Source organism: Haliotis asinina, chromosome 2, assembly GCF_037392515.1.
Source record: "Haliotis asinina isolate JCU_RB_2024 chromosome 2, JCU_Hal_asi_v2, whole genome shotgun sequence".
Lineage (NCBI taxonomy): Eukaryota > Metazoa > Mollusca > Gastropoda > Lepetellida > Haliotidae > Haliotis > Haliotis asinina.
Genome location: NC_090281.1, coordinates 5,197,431 through 5,219,571, shown reverse-complemented (window position 1 = coordinate 5,219,571; position 22,141 = coordinate 5,197,431). Strand labels below are relative to the sequence as shown.

General features: G+C 45.4%; 1 protein-coding gene across 1 annotated transcript; it reads left to right on the top strand.

Annotated features, from left to right (window-relative positions):
• Positions 1–211: 211 nt before the first annotated feature.
• Positions 212–20,953, top strand: LOC137272214 (BTB/POZ domain-containing protein 6-like). Its single transcript, XM_067804573.1, has 3 exons — positions 212–282; positions 17,713–17,988; positions 18,335–20,953. The coding sequence occupies exons 2-3, from the start codon at positions 17,720–17,722 to the stop codon at positions 19,434–19,436; spliced, it is 1,371 nt and encodes a 456-aa protein (XP_067660674.1). The 5' UTR covers positions 212–282; positions 17,713–17,719; the 3' UTR covers positions 19,437–20,953.
• The last annotated feature ends 1,188 nt before the right edge of the window (positions 20,954–22,141 follow it).

Sequence of the window (22,141 nt, the reverse complement as noted above, 5' to 3'; positions counted from 1 at the left end):
CTATATCCTCGTAGAAGGTGTTTCGACAGTGGCTTAAAAAGTGTCACTTATCTCCCAGTAATGATCGTTAAATAATGGAATTATTGATGTGCACGTCTCCATTCTGATCGTCACATACACATGGCTGACAAAGTTGTCCTTCCCGAGATACCAAGTGAAGAGCACATAAAATATACATATGGTATGCGTTCAAAACGAAAGTAGAATTACACGGAAGCGTTGTGTGAAGGAAGTGAAGGTTACTGGTGTCAAGCAGACCTGTGAGGACGTCCTTCTCAGCTGGTGAGTTTAAACATTCTGTGCCAGTTCCAGAAAATCTTGATACGATCCACACTTATGTAGTGAATAATGACCCACCCCTCTTGTGTAGGGGCGTCTGTTTGAGATGTGTGTATCGGGAGTTGCCCACTTTGCCCGGCTGTGGTATTGACCAGTACCATCACAACATGTGACTTTCCAGATCTACAAACATTTCCCGTAACATTTTGTCTGTCTTGATACTTGTCACTACTTGTGACTGAAGCGATATTAATATTCACTTAATTAACGACCTGTATTTTAAAAACCAGCAAAATACACAGCCTGTATTAGCCTGAATTTGGCTGTGTTGGACAAGTCCGGTCCCGCAACCGTTTCGCGTGAATTGAGACCTATATACACACCTCACAAAAAATTAAGCAACAAGTATTTTCAGTGTAACATTTTATCAATCTCGATAGCGATGTTTACTGAAAGGTAAATATTTGAAGAATACATAACCTTTAATTGTTGTCAAAGTGATATAACCCGTGAAGGTCCCGGGGTAGAATAGGCCTTCAGCAACCCATGCTTGCCATAAAAGGCGACTCAGCTTGTCGTAAGAGGCGACTAACGGGATCGGGTGGTCAGGCTCGCTGACTTGGTTGACGCATGTCATCGGTTCCCAATTGCGCAGATCGATGCTCATGTTGTTGATCACTGGATTGTCTGGTCCAGACTCGATTATTTACAGACCGCCGCCATATAGCTGTAATATTGCTGAGTGTGGCGTAAAACTCAACTCACTCACTCACTCACTCACTCACCCAAAGTGATATATCTGACCACTTTTCCACCACCCGCACAATGACCGTCAAAAACAACATGCAGAATGAATAGCATGAATGTGCTCCACTCTTCATACATGCAGCCTGATCGGTTTATACTTGTAATCATTCCTGGCGGATCATTACTGACGGACCCTAACTTCATTTTGGTGGATATTAATGCCCCAGCATGAGTTGTGAATGGTGTTGTTTGGATCTACAACATCACACATGTGGACTGGTCTGCAAGGTCACTTGATCTTAAGGCATTGTTGGGAGTCGTGTTTTCGGTCTCCGCGATCATCTCAGACTCTGGATATCCTTGAACAGGCATTACAGAGAGAATGGCGGAACATTTCACGACAGCATCTTTAGAGGCACATTTGGTCAAAGCAATGCCTGGGCCGTCAGTAGAAACTTGTATTTGTTCTCACGGTAGTCATGCGCCTTACTGAACACTGCTTCACTGTCCGAACCAGACTTTCAGCTTAATGTTAAAATTGTACTCAATCAGTTTGTAGGTCTCTTATTGTTCAATACCTTTTCATCTCAGTTTGTTAATCATTTGTGCAAATGTGTCACCTTTTTGTTGAATCATTCCATGATTTGCAATTTCAATGAAAGAAAATGTAATGAGACTAAAATTTTGTGTTGCTAATTTTTTGTGAGGAGTACACACTGAAGGAAAAAACAAACTTTCACGTTCAATTTGATCTCACTGAAAACAAGAATAAGAAATCGGAGTTCGCATTTTAACAGGGCTAATAACTCATTGTACGTGGTATGGTCGATATTTCTTCAAACTAGAGAATTGCCTGTCAGTGGCTCTATTCGAGAAACACAACAAAGCGCCGCCTCTAGATAGAATACATGCAAATACACGTCTTCTTACTGAAGCTGAGAGGCGTCTTATGGCTTAGGACTTTTTATTTACTGTTTTGTAAATCGTGGATTCTGTCTCCGTCGAATAACTATCAATGTGGTCCCGTAAGTGCTCCATTTGGCGACATGTCGGGCGAGCATGCAGGCTATGGCAGGACGATGACATTATGAAAGAAGTTCTAGAGGCGACTGGAGCGGCATGTGGGCGAGCATTGTCAGGCTGGAAGAATATTGCCTGTGGCTGTTGCTGAAATACCTGGCCAATACAATGTTGGCCCGTGCGATTTCCGTTGATAACAACCGCCTACCAAATAGCTACCCCATACCATGACCCGGGTTGTATCATACGGCTCCGATTGCTGGACGCAGCAGCGAGCTTTCCTTTCGCCTCACCTTGTAAACTCTAGCGCGTCCATCGCCCCTTGATATAAAGAATCTGCTTTCGCCCGAAAACGGCAGCCGACGCTGGTAACGCAGCTGCCAACGCCTGACTCTTGTCACCCACAGGCGATGATGACTGTCAGCAGCAGTAGTATAGGGAATGACAGTTCTAAAACACTTTCAAGAAAAGTCTCTACAAAGCCTTATTTACTAAATAAGGCTTTGGTTGGGACCTTAGTTCTTGCTACTATTACCCCTACTACAAAAAAGTTGGCGTGCCTACTTCCTACTATTACCGTGTGTTGGTAGGAGGTAACACTGTGCCGTACGGTACGATCAATAATTCTTCTCTTACAAAACCCCTACCCGGCCCATCCCTCAAGTAGTACAAGTTAGGTTCGTTGGCTTTCATATCCACTTTATCTATGTTGTAAGTTTTGACTGACCATATAGGATCGGTGGCCCGCTTACGGCTATCACCCTCGTGTTCCCCCGGCTGGTATAGATACCTCACTAGGGCCCTATCTGGTATCTGTTTCTCCTTCCCACGCAATGGAGCGGCCGACTCTGCAACTATTGATTTTAGTTTGATAGCGTCTGCCGGTTTCTTACCGGTGAGACGGGTGACTTCATGGTTGATTGCCGACACCACCTTGGGTAACCTCGTGACCCATTCAGTCGATCGTTTTCCAGGGGTGGCCATCTCCCTAGCATACTGATGGCCGAACAAGCGCTCAGCCAAAGTCCTATTAAATCTCTCAACTATGGCTTGGCTGCGATGGGCTCCGGCCGTGCCACGCCTGACCTTTGTATCGTGTTTGGCTAGCAGTTGTGACACGGCACCCATGAACTCCCGTCCGGGGTCAACTTGCAGCTCTGTTGGCCACGTCAGCGGACTGCGTTTGTATATGCGTTCGAATCCTCTGGCTACCTGGGCCGAATCTTTCGTGGTCAAGGGTTCGGCTTCCTTGTAACGACTGGCTACGTAGGAACAGTAGGTCTGCCTGGTGAACGCTATTAGGTATGTTAATACCGAACCTCCTTCTAGGCACGTAGCGTGGTGCCGGCAAATAGATCTGCCACAGGGCTTGTTTTTCAAGCCACGCTTTGGCTTCCTCCGGGGGTACTCGCGCTATTTTAGCTAGCTTATCTACTGCGCTAGCTCCTTTCCAGTACCCACGCGGGCTGTAGTAAATAGCCTCAAATTTTTTCATGTCCATACGCGTATGTGTTTATCCCATCAATAGCTATCCAACGTTTCGTGTCCATAGGCGACAGGGACGTCTTGTTTATAGTCAGTCCGTATATCTTATGTCCATCACTTCTAAGTGTGTTCATTTTATGCCTAAAGGTACGGGTCTTGAACAGGGCTTCCTTGAATCTGGCGTGTTTGATGTGTTGTTTCACCACATACTTCTTAACCCCCTTAGCCTTCCGGATCTCACTATTGTCGGCTTTCAGTATGGAGTACATCTTAGGTCTCAAACCTATGTACTCGGCTATGGGCGTGCCAGCACACTCGTCCTTCATCTTACCTAGGACCTTTTTATTTACCGTACTGTGTAGGGTATGGGTCTTAGGGTAGTCGCTGGTGTCGTATAAATCGAGGTGTTTTTTCATGTCCTCGTACACGTCCTCGGTTCGAATCTCCATCAGCAGGGAATCTGTGTCAGTGTACAGCACTTCACACCTGTCACCGTACTGTTTCTTGAGCTCGTTGTAGTAAAAGTCGTACATCAGGTGTTTGGATAAATCGAGGATGCTCATCCCCACGTAAACAGGCCGGTTGAATTTTATGTGGCTTTTCTTCATGTGTAGGGCAACCAGGTTGTCTGTGAATATCTTACTACGGTTGAATGCCGGACTGGCTATCAATCTCCTGAGCTTGTCTTCCTCACTCGACCGAACCAGCTTCACGGTCACGCGTTTCCTCAGGTTCTCCATAGTCTTACCAAACACCGAGTTGTTCATGAGTTTGTAGAGATTTTTCTCAAAATCACTGGTGGCTTTTTTTCGTAGGTCTGTGTTCATTCTGATGTAGGGCTCCATCCATGGGCTCTGGTCGAACATGAGCACCCTGTGTATTTTGGTCAGCCTCATACCCAACGACAGGTACAGCTGTAGGTTGCGATAGTGAACGATGTACTTGGTCTTATTCATTAAGTTAGGAACGAGTTTTTCAACGTCTGTCACACGCCCACCTAACAAGTTATGTTGGTACTCAGACATCCAGTCTGGGTTAACCCTCATACGTTCGGGGGCCAGGGGGTAGCTGTTGTGTGATGTGTGTAATTCCTTGGTATACTCTAAGTCAACCTCGAGGATATACCCTTTGTTCGAATCTGGTGCAACCCCCATAACATCAACGTCTGGTACCCATTCGAATCCCCCTGTAGGTAGATACTGGCTCATGGCCCAGCCGTACAGGTTGTTTGCGTCAAGGTAGAGAATGTGATTGGTTGGCTTGTTAGGATCGTAACCTTTCACGTATTGATTATTTGCTTTCGCGTATCGTTTGGATGCCATGGAAATCCCACCTCGCAAGCCTTTCTCAATGAATAGGTGCATGTCGTAATCTGTGAGCAATTCCAAATTAACTCCGGTCTTTTTAAGCAAGGCGTCCCACGACAGACCTGGGCTGGTGTAATACCATGCGGGGTCGAGTTTATACTGCTTGAAACACGTCCGCCTAAACGTTTCAAACACGTCGGCTAACAGCAGTACATCTGTCCTCAAGTACAGGTCGTGATAATCACCCAGGTTCTTACAACCCAGTTTATTCCATACGTTAGTCGCGTGCGAGTAATCATCTCGTGAGACGGACGCCTCATTCAGCTTGCTATAAAAGCAGTCAATAGGGGGTAGTCTGGTCTCGGTGAACTTGACCCAACTATCCATGTACTCATAGGGGTACACACCCTTCCTCATAAGCAGGGGTCTAGTCTCGGCGTCTGTGTATCGATCGGTGATAGGGAAGGTATTGTTGGCCTTGACCAGACTGTCGAGTGACGACAGGAGGAACTGATACGAGTCAATGAACCTAAGTCCGTTTAAGCTGAAGGAGATGTATCTCTCCATGTTGTTGGGGATGCACGTTATATTACCATCGATTTTCGCGATGGCCTGCATGATCAAGTGTGAGTCGTACCCTCTCAAGTTGTGAAAGACAACGGGGATGTTTATTGTCTTAGGGTTGATTTTAAGCTTGAGGTTGCACGCGCTGTGAGCGGCGCCTCTATACTTACCAGTTATGTGGCAGTGATCTCTCACCGAATCACCGTTAAGTGGTGAGTCACACACGTGACATTTAGTGCTACGCTTGTGAGCTAGCTTGTCGTCTTGGGTCAGACGCATGGGAGCGATTTTATACAATGCATTCCTAATAATTTTTTCTTCCTCCTGCAAACACTTTAGAAACCTTTCAGCCGCGTCAGGGCCCCTATACACTACCGGAGCTTTCGTTTCCCCGTCACAACGGACGACAATGTATCCAAACCCACAGGCTTTATGCTCCTGTGTCTTGTGGGTGAAGCTACCACTGGGGGAATCCCCACCCACAACCAAGGCTTCGAAGTCGGCGTATATGATATAAGGCACAGACATTTGGTTCTTGTGGTTACTGAATTTTAGGATTTTGTTATCTTCCTTAGGCATGTCGACTCGTATAGCCGTCTGCCCCACACCTTGGCAATCCTCCCGGTGGGATTCTAATAAATCAGCTCGACTGAAACCGTGTAGGCATCGTACACAAAAGTGTTTTTCCCCATCGTGTTTCGACTGGTCGTGCAACAACCGGCTGAGATGTTTTATCCACGTGTAGTGATACTTGTCACCTCGTTGGATCATGAATATATTGATAACTTGGCGATCCTTCACCGGGCTGACCCTGTGTACTATTGTTTTGTTACCTTCGTGCCCAAAGACATTTATAGCCAGATTATTCTGTTTTTCTACTTTAGTGATCTGGGATATGGGGGTGGGTTCATCTATACCATCCCAGTTGAGCCCATCATCCTGAGGATAATTAGAAGGCCTGTTCGGATTAGTGTCAGCTGGAAATAAGGCTGACCTGATAGCTAACCTCAGGCAATCGTTTCCTCTATTCTTAACGTTTACTATGGCATGTTTGTTCCTATAGTAGGGAGGCAAGGCTAGGTATGACCCGCCTCTGAACGGCACGTAGTTAGCTATGTCTAGATAGACATTATCGATTTTATCTACAGCCCACCCGGACCCCAAGTGTGTGTAGCGTTCTAGGTATTCTCGTATCTGCTGAAAACTGGTATCGATTGATGCGTCAATGGTCTCTGTATGTGTGACGACCTCTTGTTTACCTCAGAAGTAAGGCTGAACATACTCAGTGGTACTCCCAACCTGCTTATCGAGCGACATTTTCACTGTGATCTGAAACTTGATACTTCCTAGGTTATTTAGTTCCTGGTTGACCTTATCAGCTATCAGAGGCTTGATATCTGTAATGTCTATGTTTCTATCAACGTGCATGCGCCAACCTCTCAAATAGTTGCCTACAGCGCGCTCAGTGCGCACGAACTGTAGGTCAATAGCTCTATTCTGTCGTAATAATTCTACAAGCTGTGGTTTTCTCATACGGGAATACCCGCCTAAACCCAAATCGTGTGCCTCGGCTTTCAGTTGTTTTACAGTGGGAGGTTTTGCTACGGGGGCATGTGATAACAATGCGGTTAACCCGGCTCTCCCCAGGTTTGAATAACCCGTGTATCCAAGCTGTTTTGCTTGAGCTTTTAATTGTGTTACCGTAGGAGGGGCTTCTAAACCTAGTAATCTCAACAATGCTGACTTCCGCATTCGAGAATACCCGATCACACCTCTCTGTTTTGCGACCCGCTTCAGCTCGCGCACAGTAGTCATAGTGTTTACACCTAAGAGAACCAATGTCTAATTGGTTCACAGTAAAGGGAGGTAACCCTTAAGTGGCTGTTTCACGCATTGTTGGATATGTGTAAACATTTAATTGGAGTCTATCTTAAGCAGTCGCCTACGTTCTTTTATGTAGCCCTTTTTATTCTCGTAGATGAGTTGATGTCTGACTACGTTCGCTCCGTGAGCTTTACATAGACAGTAGTGTCCTTTAACCCCGATACCACACACAGAACACGTGTAGTTAGGACTTCCCATATGGAAACAACAGAACCCCTGATTCCTGCATTTCCTACCACAGGCCTCGGTCTTCCCCATAAGTATGCATTCGCATCGGTATGGAGCGGGTCTCATGTTTACTTATATAGGTATTTTAATTTAATTGCTTCGCAACCAACGCAGTAGCTGCTATACCCAACACTATGAAGCCCAGTTCACGATTCATTTGTCCCTTGGATGGTGTGTAGTACTGAGCGAGTGTGGGTTTATTGAGCGGTTCCAATTGTTTACCAGTTAGTAGGTAGTATTCTTTCATTGCTTCATCGACATCGTTGAATGTTTGAACGGCATGGTTTTCACGCGTGAGTTGTTCGTTAATAAAATCGATCCTCTGGAGGCGTTTTTTATCGTACTCGGCCTGTGCCCTTTGTAATTTCTCAGTAGCGATCGTGCCGCTTCCTTTCTTCCTGTATTGCGTGGCCATCTCGTAGTTTCGAGAAGAGGAAATTACTCCCGGAAAATGCCAGGGCATTCACTAACGCCCCACCGGCCATCATAGCTATCGTGGCCATCCCTATACTTATTTCATTATATTTTCAGGTATTATTCCTTGTTTTACTAGGATGTCTTTTGTGGCCATCGCCATACCAAGGTTCATTATGAGCATACCCATATCCTGCAGGTTGAAATCTAGCTTGATAGTTGGTTGTTTAAGCACCATTTTAGTCAACCGAGCGTACCCTACGGCTAGACTGGCGACCACTGTGGCGTGGTATGCGTCGTTGACGAACGTTTTCCCCTCAGACATTATGTATATGATATAAAATATTAAAATTATAACATGATATGCGGGTCTACCGTGGGGGTGGGGGGCTCACTGTTGGGTGGTGGCTCACTGTGGGAGGGTACCCCCACGTATAACCACGAGATAGCCAAGGCAACAGTTACACCTACAGCCAACAACAGTCGGGTTGGGTTGGCCACTTTATGTTGGTTACACCACCGTTTTTTACCGGCAGCTACTCTCTTAGGATTCTTCTGCCTGGTTACTGTTGAAGGGGTCTCCACCGTCACCTCGGGACTCACTGTTGGGGGTACCACCACTGGGGTCTCCTCCATCACTGTTGGGGGTACCTCCACTGGGGTTTCCTGTGCAGCATCCATCTATACTATTATTATTATTCTTTCTCTCAAATTGACAATGCTTTGCCGTGATAATCGCCGCCGTCACTGGAGCCAACAACATACCATATTTGTGGTACAGCTCGCAGCTGATAGAGCTCACGGCGTGTTCGATAAAAGGGTCTTTATCTAGGTCCTCCCACAGGTAAAGTCGGCGCTCTGGTGGAATGGGAAGGAAGTATGACACAATACCGGTGTATATCTGGGTCATAGCCGATCCTATTGTCTTTGTCATTTCTGCTCCGAGCCGGGACTCGTATCTAGCGTACAGCTTATCGATTTCTTCGACTGACATTTTGTGAATTTTATCCGGAGTGTAGTCTCCAAAGTAATGTTTGGCTTTGCCACCAACAGCCAACGCCACCAGTTTCTCTCGCTTGTCATCAGTGGGGCCTGCCGGCGGCGTGGGGGAGACCCCCAACTGTTCGAGCAATTCCTCACACTCCATCTTATAATATAACAAGTAAGATTTAGTTTTAACTATATAATACCCGATGCAGACAAAACACAGAGAAATGAAGGTTAAGTTGCACACAACAAACACTTCAAATATCATAGCTATGCTTAGCATTTGCTTAGCTTTAGCTTAGCTTTGCTTAGCTTTGCTTAGCTTTGCTTAGCATACTATATATGCTACTGGTTGGTCGGTCTTGAGCACGAGCTTAGCGTGTTTAGTTTCAGCGAGCTGTTTCTTCACCCGTTCCCGTTCTAATTTGCTCATCACATCGTTCTCTCTCAAACACTCCTCGAACGAATCCCTGTCCTTGCAGTGAAATAAGGCCACCCATCGCGTCTGCTCCCTGAGGTCTTTCAACACCGAGTTGAACTTCTGCGTTAGCACCCAGACGCTGTGATTTGCATGCCGGCCGGAGAAGGCCAGGTACGATAGCATGTCTCTCTTTTTTGTTATCTCGCGATTAGCGCTGCAGTCGTCCAGTATGAACAGCGTCGGTTCCCCTTTAAATTTCTCGTGAAGAGCTTTCAACCAGTCCTGCAGGCGTGTTCCAGGGTCGATTTTGTGTACGTCCGGGTCCGTCATCACCCAAGGTCGCGTGTACGTTTTATTCATGCTCAGAGTAGGGCACATGATAACGATGTTATCGAACACATCCTTGTAGTAACCCTCCAACATATCCAACACGAAAACGGTCTTCCCACAGCCAGTCTGCCCGCACACTATGGCGCAGTGTGGGTCAGTGGGTAGTTGTGGGTACCCCCGGGGGGTGTGGGGGTCTCCCCCACTAGTAGACGGCTTGCACGAATCTCCCATTGTCTATATTAAGTTGCGCGTCCATAATAACGTACAAATATAATTTCAACTTACCAGCGGGTTGAGCCTTCTTAGTAATCTGGATGGTTATCCCTTCGCTGCCGTTATCTATACGGCGCCCGCTACCGTGCAGTTTATCATCATCCGTGGATCGCATGTCCAACCATAGGGCGTACTTGGTGGTCAGGTATTCACCGATCTGCACGGAGCCGAGGTCCAGGTCCTTTGTTATATAATCCCCCACTGGTAGCTTTTTTATCTCATCCCACTGCTGGTGTGGTCTCATACCATGACTGAACAGCTGGTTGGGCACGCCCTCGATGGTCACTTCCACCTTTTCAATCTCGGGGTTGAAAAACTTCTCGCTGTCCCTCCGGAATGGCTCGTAATCCTCCACGGGGACGACCAGGATACCTTTCATCGATCGCGCCGGCACGTTCAGGTTGATATTCCACACAGTGTCGCTCTTATCTCGCACGACTGATCTATGCCTCAGTACGCGATCGTACAGGATAGCCATCTTCCCAGAGTACTGGCTTCGAACCTGCCTGGCTAGCTCCGGGCTAGTGACCATGTCGAACTCCAGAGAGATGTTGTCTATGGCATAACTGGCCTCATCACCGTTCGGCGTACGCACTACTTTGCTATAGTCGTTAAACATGAGCTCGTATTCGAGCCTATCACCCAGCGCGGCCTGGTAAAACGGCGCGTGTCCCGTGAGCAACTCGAAGTCTAGCGGCACGCAGAATCGATTCCCGTATGCTCGAGCGATGGCCTTTTCACCGTCCGATAGCTTGTCTTGCTGGTCTTGCGTGAAGACATACCCTATGCGCGCCCGGGTTGATTTGCTGATACCCTGGTACACATCATTGACTCGTTCTCCCTCGTTTTTCCAGAGATCCCTGTAGCAGTGAAACACGTCGCTGTCGTCGATGCTCAGCACCTCGTTACCGCTGATCTTGACGGTCGTTTTCTTGATGATGGCTCGCCCCACGTTCCGCACTAGCTCACGTTTGTCGTTGTCGGAGGTCAACGTGATATTGAACGCCAGTCGAACAGTGCCTGGTACAATGAGGTCATTCTCACCAAGGTTTGGAAATCTAACCAGCAGAGTTTGATTCTGGTCTATCTTGCTGGGATTGTTGGTGATGGTCACCGACTGGCGCACGGCTCTGGCTCCTAATGGCTCTCTCAATCTTCTGAAAGGATCTAATTTTCTGCCGTACATTGTTATATATATATGAAATATATTTTTAATACTAAATAATGGCTGAAGACATACCTATGGAGGAGATGTGGTATGATACTATGGATGATACAGGGGCCGAGCAGGAGACCTCATTCAGTACTAGCCTACAGCCGTCTGTCGAAGATATAAACAAGCAGGAGATCTCACCAAGGACCAAACTCGTGAAGGACACCGTCGACGGATTTTATGATGGTTTAAAAAAAGATAAAAATTACGTAGAGCCGTTGTGGCGAGACTATACCAAGTTTTTTGTTGATAGAGAGGGCACGCTGCGTTTGAATGATTACCCGGGGATCGATATCTTTAATCAAAAAACGAGAAAACCGCTTGCTTTATCAACATTGGTCGGTAAAACAAATACTAACTTTGTCAAAAATGAACTAGGTTTCAAAGATTACGGTGGCGCGCGACCTAAGATTCCCACGAAGAAGATTCCCCCGAAGGTTAGTCAAGATCTGGAAGGCATCAGGGACGCCACATCAGTTCAAAACATGACTTATAATATTGAAAAGGTGTTGGCCGACTACGAGAACAAACCCTTCCGGGTCTCAAAATTACCTTTCGGGAACTGAAGGGGTTGGACCTGTTGATGCAAACCATTCGTGGTCATCTCTGGAAAAGCACGGCCAAAGTGAGTGAGATAGACGACAAAATCGCCTATGAAAAGAAAAAACTAGGTGAAACTGAGGACGAATCTATGAAAGCCACCCTCGAGGAACGAATACGTAATTTGGAAGATGAAAGGCAGGTCTGGTTGGAGACAGCGTCCGGCTACAAAGAAAAGCTTCGATCCCAGGTCAACCGTGTGCGGGAAACCATCAATCAAGTCCTCTACCGAGACACCACGTTAGCAGACAGGATTCGGATATTGTTCCGGGAGCAAAGGATCACCATCGCCAGCATTCTAACTGCATTTGGTTTCATCATATCAACCCTGGTGGTGTCACTGACAGGGGGTACTGTGGTGCCTGCCGGCGGCGGAACTCCAAGTGGCGGTGGGGGTGTTAAAGACTGGATAAAAAAACTCGGGGAACGCCTAGCTAAACTGGCTGGTAAAGCCGCCGAAGCCCTTCCCGGCATCCTGGGTAGCATCGTCTCGTGGTTGTTGAGCGCTCTGGCTAAAACTGCCACGTGGCTCAGTCAAAACCTGTGGGCAGCCATCGTCGCCGTGGCGGGTCTGGTGTACGTAGCGGCTAAGAAATCTTTAACCAAATAAGTCCCAAAGCTACCCCACCAACCACCAGGGCCGTTTTACTATCAATATGCTGCTGATAGGGGGGTACCCCCACATGCATATGGGGGGCCACCTCCTGTGGTGTTGGTTGAACTTTAGACTCCGGGGGTGACGTCACTATACCTGTTTCACGTGGTGGGATGTGTGGCATATAGGTGGTGTTAATATCGGGGTTGATACCCAACTTTTGATCCGACGTGGCTATGACTATTTTGTTGTTATAACCCACCACTTTTTTTACTCTCAGTTGCATATCACTCGGAGCCATGTACAGCCCCACGCCGAACACGTAATTGACTTTCGATCTGGCGTATTCTAACACGTTTTGGTAACGGTCGATGGCCCGCGGGAGATCAACTGGAGAATTGATAGCATCCTCAACGTTGGAAACGAACTGTTTCTGAGCGTCGTAAGCAGTTCCCTTACCGAGGATGTTGGAACGCGTCATCGACTGCGCACCCAACAGCGCCCACACGTACGTTCGAATCGAGTCGTTCAACCTGACTACCCCGGCACGAGTGAATCCTTTCGACGTATCCAGCATAAACATTTTCCACCCGTCTGCGGTTGACTGCTCCACTTTCTGGATTGTGAAAGCAACACCACCTTCAAAGTCCATACGATCATCTCTCCATTCATTACTCGACAAAGCAAAGTCCTGCCTAAGTATACCTCGTTTCACTAAATCATCACTTGCATCTTTCACTGGTTTTGGTCCATATTTGGTAGGTTTAGGAACAATATCATCTAATGCATGGAAAAAATTCCCAGTACTAAACATTTTCGTTTCATAAAGTTTGTTAGTAAATCTTTCTTAAATGCTTTTACTGAGAGCCCATCGCTGTAAGGAATACCCAACCCGTGGTTCAGCCCCGGCAAACGCCAATCCGTCTTCGGGCTTATTTCGAATTCATTGCAAATACGTTCATAGACCCGTCTATCGTACGGGTTGTTTGTTGCGTCCCACGCTTTGTCCTGTGGGAGGGGGGCGCTGATCTCTTTAAGGATACGTCTGACCTGGTAGTACACGTGGAACTTGAACACAGACTGACTCAGCGGCCCACGCCGAGTGTCGGTCAATGTCACACCACACCCCGTTGTAGCGCACCACACGGCAAAGTTTAATTGATTCTGCCAGAACTGCATAGGGTTGTTGAACCAAGCGTGGACTGCCTTAATGTTAGTCACCGAAAGCTTATACTTATCGAACACATCTAAAAGCTGGGCATTGAAATACAACCCAAGAGCAACCACGATCTTCATGGGGGAGAAATCTACGTCCAGTTTAGGGTAAAACATTTGAAACTCTTATATAATGAGTATATATACTCTAACATGTACATAACACTTCCAGGAATAACGAGCGGTGAGGCCGTTCAGCTGACGCACGCGATCGATAACACGTCAGACCAACTCGAAGTCGCACTCTGCGATATCACCTACCTACCGCAATGGACTAACATCAACGCCAGCAACAATAAGCTGTTCGTCAGTGGAACTCGCAGCCAGATAACTGACAGCTACTACAGCGTGTGCTCTCTAAACGACGAGGTCTTCAAACCCGTGGGAGCCGAACTCAAGATGAACGACTCAAACGGTACAGTGGTGTTAATCAACAACGGAAGAAACCCCTTGAGGCTCGGCCGACCATTAGCGAGGATACTCGGTATGTCTCCTGACGAGATAAAACCAACAACAACCGTCACAGGCACGAAGTTACCCGATCTAGTACCGTACCGAGAGCTGTACATTCATCTCGGTCAGGTGAGCACAACGTACAACATTCAAGGAGGTCACCCTTCCACTACACTGAGAGCAGTGCCGGTGAAAACTGAGAAATACAACGACGGTAGAACCGAGTCGTTTTCACCACGACAGTATAAGAGATTAATCCAGGGCAACATACCTGAGCTGACAATATCGGTGTTAGATATAAATCATAATCCTGTAAATATAGGATACCTCAGCTTAACGCTTCATGTAAAATGACCAGCGCACAAGGGCCCGGAGTTAAAAAATGCGTCAATATCGGGATCTCCGACCTCGGAGACACGCGCGGTTTCGACGCTCCCGGAGTAGATGGTACATCGTACGCCTTTCAACTGAAAAACAACATTTACAAACGCGTTGAAGTCACCTCCGGTGGAGCCCTAAGTGATATAGTAGATACCGCAAGAGCAAAAGTCAACACTAAGTACGCCCTTGTCAACACCGGTAATAATAACTGGATAATATACCCATCGTTCGGGGGTAAACTGTTCGACTTAGACGATGTTGAGAGCACTACCGTCGTCCAAAACAAACCATATATGCTCGTCTTCACCGAAGATGACAAGTGGGTGTTGTTACCCGATAACGACGACTGGTTTCTCAATATTAGACTCGTCTCTCCCTACGTGTTCACGGATAACAAAGACAACCACCTAAACAAAGTCGTGAACAATGGAACCCTGCTCGTGGCTTACGTCCCAACTCAGAGACGTAGCATAGTCGTCAGCCCACTCGACACTATGGCAGCCCACATGCTAACGAGTAAACCAGCCATAAAAAACGTGAAATTGCAGTTGGTGTCTGAATTCGAAGGCGTGGTCACTATACTAGAGAGTCTACCGGCAAACTCAACACTGATCATCAAAGTCTACCTAGGGGAACCATCGGGGAATGATGTCGAGATCGTGAAGGGGATCAAACTCGGGTGGGTGAAACGACACCAGTATCAAGTTTGCAACGTTTACGTGCGGGTGGGTTCCGACTCCAACACCAGTCTGCAGGGGGTCAACGTGATCGTGGAAAACGAGATATCACTAACCAATATCTTCCTGCCTGCCAACATACACTTCATGGGTATGAAGTTCACCCCTGAACTATTATCAAAAAACCAGTTGGAAATTATATCATAATAGTATAATAATGACCAGTCATCGACCCAACACTACGCTTAACGACCTAGGAGATACGGAGGGATTCGATCAGCCTGGTGAGGAAGACACCTTATATATCCTGCACTTCAAAGACAACGTGTACAGACGGGTGTCGTTATCAGATTTAAAAGAGCCCAAATGGTTGATCAACTTAACACCCACCTCACCTTATATCACATTTTACGCAAATTCGGGGAATATCTCTAAGATTAGGAACAACGGTATCTGGCCCGGGGATTTCATTTCGGAGAATCACTCAGCATCTCCGATACGTTTTGATACCGAAACAAATGGGTTAAGTTCTGGATTAGATAATAAATTAACATTTAGCAGTATTTACTACTTAATCCGGGAGTCTCTTGATAGAATATCCTCCCCCTACACACTCATCATAGAAGTCGTCTTTACGTATTTTGACCAGGTAAACTCCTCTAAAGGACGTCAAATTTTACTCGGGTTGGTAATACACTGGTATACCGAACACTTAGACCAATATTGTCGTATTGTTATACAACGGAATACCCCCACGGGTTCTATAAACCGCTTAATAAGCCTCAGTGGGGTTTTTATTACAACAGAAAAGTCTATTAGCCTCTCACCTATTATCATTGGTAATGATCTATCCCTTATAGGCTTCAAATACATTGATAGAGTATTAACTGAAACCCAATTAAAATATCTTTCATAATATATATTATAGGATGGGTCTGTACCCAGTCGTAGAGGAAGTAGCGAAGACGTTGGAAACCGTAGATGGGTTCCACTTGAGGCAGTTATGTGATGTGAAACGTCAACTAGAACAAGACCGTGACACGCGGAAAGCACTATGTAAGAAGTACAATAGAGCTTTCAATATCATGGACGGGGCTGACACTACCCTTATGGCAACCAGCATGGGACTAGGGGCGGCAGGCGTTGGGTTGTTGGCTACCATCGTGGCTGCACCTATAGTGCTAGGTTTTGAAATAACAGCTGGGGTGGCAGGGGTGTTAGGGTTGGCGCTTAAGTTAGTATCACGCAGACTTCATCGTAAGGCATTGAAACACGAAGAGATCAGGGTTCTGGCCAAAGCAAAGCTCAACACAGTGAGTGAGCATATTTCCACGGCACTCTCTGATAGTAAGATCTCAGAAGAGGAGTTTCGTTCAATCCTCTCTGAACTCACAAAATATAACGGAATGAAACAAGATATTCCGTCCAAGTCTCGTAAGTCTGCTATCAGCGAGGACGAGAAAAAAAGTACATAGAACAGGGGATACAAAAAGCCCAGCAAGCCTTTATTACGAACACCAAAGAGATCATAGGCGGTTCACGTTAAACTGTTTCATCGATATAAACGTGACATAGGCACGCCAACTTTTTTGTAGTAGGGGTAATAGTAGCAAGAACTAAGGTCCCAACCAAAGCCTTATTTAGTAAATAAGGCTTTGTAGAGACTTTTCTTGAAAGTGTTTTAGAACTGTCATTCCCTATACTACTGCAGCGTTTCCTGGTATGGTCAGTACGCCCTGGTACCACAGGCCCGTAGTTTCCCTGTCACTGTCAGGAAACGGTTTCTTAGGTGTAACGTCCTCGGGTTCAGGTCTTCCTGTGCAGTCGTTACCCGGGGTTTGCCTGTCCGGAGCCTGTCTGAGGTCAGACCAGTCTGTTTGTAACGCCGACGATGGTTCATAACGGTCACGGGGTTACAAATGCGACAAATACCCGTTGTAGCTTTCCGATGACACTTTCCGAAGTTAACATTGGCATTATAAAGTGCATTTTACCCTTACTTGTAAAACACATGCATTTGGTGTTTTCGATGTAAAGTTGTCAAGAGGTGCGTTTCGGCGCACCTGTTCGTCAGAATCGAACTCCTAGCTGTTGTTGGCATTAACTATGGAGCAATTTACAGTAGATTACATTTTCTTTTGTTAATGTTATGAAAGATATTGCAACAGAAAGTCCGTAGATGACCTTTATGTTCCATATGGTTTATATCTTGCATTGTATTAGTGAGTGGGTTTAGTTTTATGCCGCAATCAGCAGTATTCCAGCTACACGATTCTGTAAATAATCTGCTTTGAACAACACAATCCAATGGTCAAAAACATGAACATCGATCTATGCAACAGGGATACGATGTCATGTGTTAACCAAGTCAGTGAACCCTATCACCCGATCCCATTAGTCGCCTCTTTCGACAAACATGGGTTTACCCGGTTGCTGAAGATCAATTTTGGCAAACCGTAGCACAAACAGGGCTTCGTAGCAGATAGAAAAGTGACCATTCGTTCTATGTGCGGGCAAAGCGAGCAAACAGGAAGATATGTGATTCTCTGTCTATTGCGCAAGCCCATTTGCGCTTCAGTGTGCCCGGATTTTTCACGGTACTTATTATATGTATATGCTCATGTCTTGTATGTTTCAAGCTACAAGATGTCCGGCACAAGCAAAACATCTGGAATGGTGGACGACTGGCAGGCTGGGAAGACTGTAACAGAGTGCAATCGGCGCATGCTTGAAACTGAGGAGTTCAGTGACGTCACCTTCTTGCTGGGGTCACAGAAGCACGTGGTCCGAGCTCACCGCTACGTTCTTGTCAGTCGAAGCTGTGTATTCAATGCCATGTTCTGTGGCCCCTTGGCGGAGAAGGGGGACATAACCATTCCTGACATTGAGGCAGACATTTTCACGCAATTCTTAAGGTTAGCCTAATCTAGCAGTTATGTATATTAAATTATACACTAACGAAAACAATGACATAGGCTCTTTTTCTGAATTTTATCAAAGATGTTGGGAAGATTAAAAGTTGACATTTCAGGCATAAACTGTTTACCACACATCAGTCAGTATAAGTTATGTATTCCTACCTCGCAAAGCAAGAGATAAGAAAAGAACATCTGTTTTCAACCAAGACGTCGGAACTGGTAAAATGTAAAAGTGAAAAGGCACCCTGCTGATGTTGCTTTCATTTGAGTTAAGATAAAGATTGGGAAATACGTTAAGAACGTTTTCAAATCCTCCAACCCTTTTTACTTTCACATTATGTAGGTATGTGTACACAGACGATGCTACTATTGACGCAGAAACTGTCACTGGACTCATGTACACATCCAGGAAATACTCGATCGATGCCTTATACGATCGCTGTGTAGAGTTCATGGAAGAGTCCCTGTCAGAGGACAATGTCTGCCAGATCCTGGAGGAGTGTCATTGTTACGGGGAGGTAGACCTTGAACAGAAGGCCTTAGAGATCCTGACAGAAGGAGGAAAGAGAGTAACCAAGTCTCCAGGATTTCAGGGTCTTTGCTCTGACTGTCTGGAGAAGTTCCTGAAATCGGAAACGCTAAAACTGAAAGAGGAAGATGCATTTGAAGCTGTGCTGTCCTGGACAGAGAAGAGATGCCGGAAGGAAGGCGTGAGTGACACACCTGAGAACAGACGGGGACTCCTTGGTGACATGAGGTATGAGATCCGGTTTACCAGTATGCCTATGGAGTATCTGGTGAAGATTGTGGGTCCATCTGGACTACTGACAGCGGATGAGAAAATGAGGATAATCGACAGAGCCGTAGACACAACTGTGGACATATCCCCGTTTAGACACTCAAAGAGAAATACCACACAAACATTTACAGGAACCCTGAATGCACAGACGTTTACAAATTGTCCTAATCGAACAGGGAATCTGAATACGTCCTGTAAGATCGTGAATAGATTTTCGTTACTGAGCAACTGGGAAATTGCAGCAGGGCAACATGCTATCTCATTTACACCGAGTGAGAGCATTCTCCTTCGTGGCTGTCAGTTGTATGGTGGACACGATGATAAAGACTATATACTGACAATCAGAGTGTATGACGCTAACAACGTGGTGCTTTATGAACCATTCGAGAACAGAAGACTGTGTGTTCAAAACAGAAGGCAACTGAATGACGTCCTGTTTGAAAAGTGTGTCTCCCTCACAGCAGGTGCGACGTATACTCTTTATGTGGACATGCAGGGGCCTGACACTTGTTGTGGATTGTACGGAATGAACACAGTCACAGTGGAGGGAGTACAGTTCACATTTATAGACTCCCCAATGAGTACAACCGTCACATCCACCGGGCTGGGACAGATACCAGGCTTGATATTCCGTCCCCGCTCCTAGTGAATATGTCACCGTGACGTGGTCGCTCCTAGTGAATATGTCACCGTGACGTGGTCTGCTGACCGACACTGGTGGAAACCCGTTCATGCGCGACATGAATATATTAAATGGTTAAACTGATTGACTTTCACTAGTCTTACAGATGATTATATGGATTCACGACCCTCGTTACAGTGTATTGTGCATGGCGTCAATAAGCATAAGTCATCTGCACAGAATACACAATATGTGATAACAGATAGGTAAATACTGTCCAGTGAAAGTGCATAAAGTTTACATGTACCAAATGTTTAGCTAACTATTTTGCCTGCATGGAAAATAATAGCAAAAACAGTATAGTATGTGTATTTTGATTAGCTCGTTGTTGGTAGATAGACGAGAATTTTAATTATATATTAAATATAGACGGGGCGGCGGGAAAGCCTAGTGGTTAAAGTGTTAAGTCGTTACGCCGAAAGCCCGGGTTCGATTCCCCACATGGATACAATGTGCGAAGCCCATTTCTGATGTCACCTGTCGTGATATTACTGGAATATTGCTAAAGACGGCGTAAAACTCAACTGACTCACTGTATGTGGACAACGTTACAAGTGTCAAGTCCACGGAGTCAGTCAGCCTCACATCCATCCCACGCTGAAACTGCAGGGTTGTTCGCCGAATCCATGTGGAATCGGGGAGAGAAGTCTTCTGACATGGAGGTTCCTGACAGTTGTATATGTAACCCATATCTCTTGAACCAGCTAGGATTGTGGAACCACATGTGATAACCAGCCAAACTTCACTTGGATATTGTTCATGACATTGCCGTTGGTACTTCATTTTTATTAACTTTAAATCTCTTTCGCACCATATCGTTCTGCAGGTTTCTTGGAAACTGTAATATCATAGCTCCGAACAGAGAGCAGATTAAAAAACCTTCAAGTGCTTCAAGTACAGACCTAGAGCTTGGAAAAATGCATCATGGAATTGCCAAGTTAGATATGTCCTTGTATTGTGTTGTCATGTTTCTGTCCGTCCTTAATGTACCAATTGTAGCTTGTATGTTGTATTTACGTTATAGCAGATATTTGTATTTGCTTAATAGCTTATGTGTTGTGTTTGCTAAATAAGTTGTGTGTTGTGTTTGCCTTATGACTTATTTGTTCTAATTTCTTAAATACTTATCTGTTCTGTTTGTGTAATAACTTATTTGATATAACTGCTTAATTACTTATCTGTTATGTTTGTGTAATAACTTATGTCTTCTATTTGCTTTAATTAAATAAATCATTTGTTTTAATTGCTTAAATACTTATATATTCTATTTGCTTAATAACTTATACATTGTAGTTGCTTTATATCTTATTGTATTTACTGAATAGCATTTATGTTATATGTGGTTTATAACTTTATTATTGTAATTGGTAAATAGCTTTGAAATTGTATTTGCTTTATAACGGTAACATAATTGTATTCGCTTAATAAAGGTGATATACCCCTGCATTGCTACAGTTGTAATAAATAGAGCTAATATTGGGTTCCATCTTGTCGTTAGTTCTTTCAACTTTATGTTTGGACTGGGGTCTTTTTTCCTACACAGTTCCCAAATCTATGTGCCTCGTGTTCTGCAGTCATGTGGGTTATCGGATAGGCGTGACTACTGAGTGGAAAACCTCTATAGTTACAGTCTATTGCGATAGTTACAGTCTATTGTAATATATCACTGCACTAGCGATAGTCTATTGCGACCAACTATTGCAATACTATTGCAGTAGTTTCTTCCTTTGCATTGTCTTATTTTGAAGAAATTTCAGTTTCCGAAAACTTGAAACTGGTAGTTCCTGTATGTTGCTCTGCCTGTTTATCAAAGGAAGTGACTTACTTACCTATCGATAGGAAAGGTCCTGGTTTGCCTTCTGCAACCCATGCTTGCCTTGAAAGGCGACTATGCTTGTAAGAGGCGACTAACGGGATCGGGTGGTCAGGTTCGCTGACTTGGTTGACACATGTCATCGTTTCCCAATTGTGCAGATCGATGCTCATGCTGTTGATCACTGGATTGCGTTGTCCAGACTCGATTATTTTAAAGACCACCACCATATAGCTGGAATATTGGTGGATGCGGCGTAAAACTAAACTCACTCACTCACTCACCTATCGATAGTCACACATACTATCGATAGTTTTTCGTCTCTACCATGAATCACTATCGGAGACTCAACAATTGCCAGAGATCGATAGTTCGATGCATCGTTAAGCCCTATTATCGGCTATCGGACCCTGTAGCATGTGCTAGCATCGCACCATTATACAGTCTCACACATTAACTGCAGGAAATACAGTGTCGGTTTAGTCAACAGACGTGAGTACATCATATTTATGAACATGTAAAATCAATTTGCTTCAACACTGAATGCATTTAATGATTCACAGGCGTATCACTGTGACCTCTGAGAGAGGATCGTGTTTTGAGTGAGTGAGTGAGTGAGTGAGTGAGTTTAATTCTACGCAGCTCTTAGGAACATTCCGGCAATATCAAGGCGGTGGACATAAACGTCGTGTTTTGAGTGAGCGGATGGCTTCACTCCGCTTTTAGCATTATTCCAGTGATATCACTTCGGGGACACCAGAAATGGGCTTCACACATTGAACCCATGTGGGGAATCGAACCCGCTTCGGCATATATGTATTTCCATATGGTTTATATGCAGCAATCACTGTTGATT

Excerpts from the sequence above, each read along its gene's own strand:
- LOC137272214 (XM_067804573.1), top strand. The coding sequence starts at position 17,720 with ATGTCCGGCACAAGCAAAACATCTGGAATGGTGGACGACTGGCAGGCT. Across the intron at positions 17,989-18,334 it reads ATTTTCACGCAATTCTTAAG|GTATGTGTACACAGACGATG; the intron begins GTTAGCCTAATC and ends CACATTATGTAG.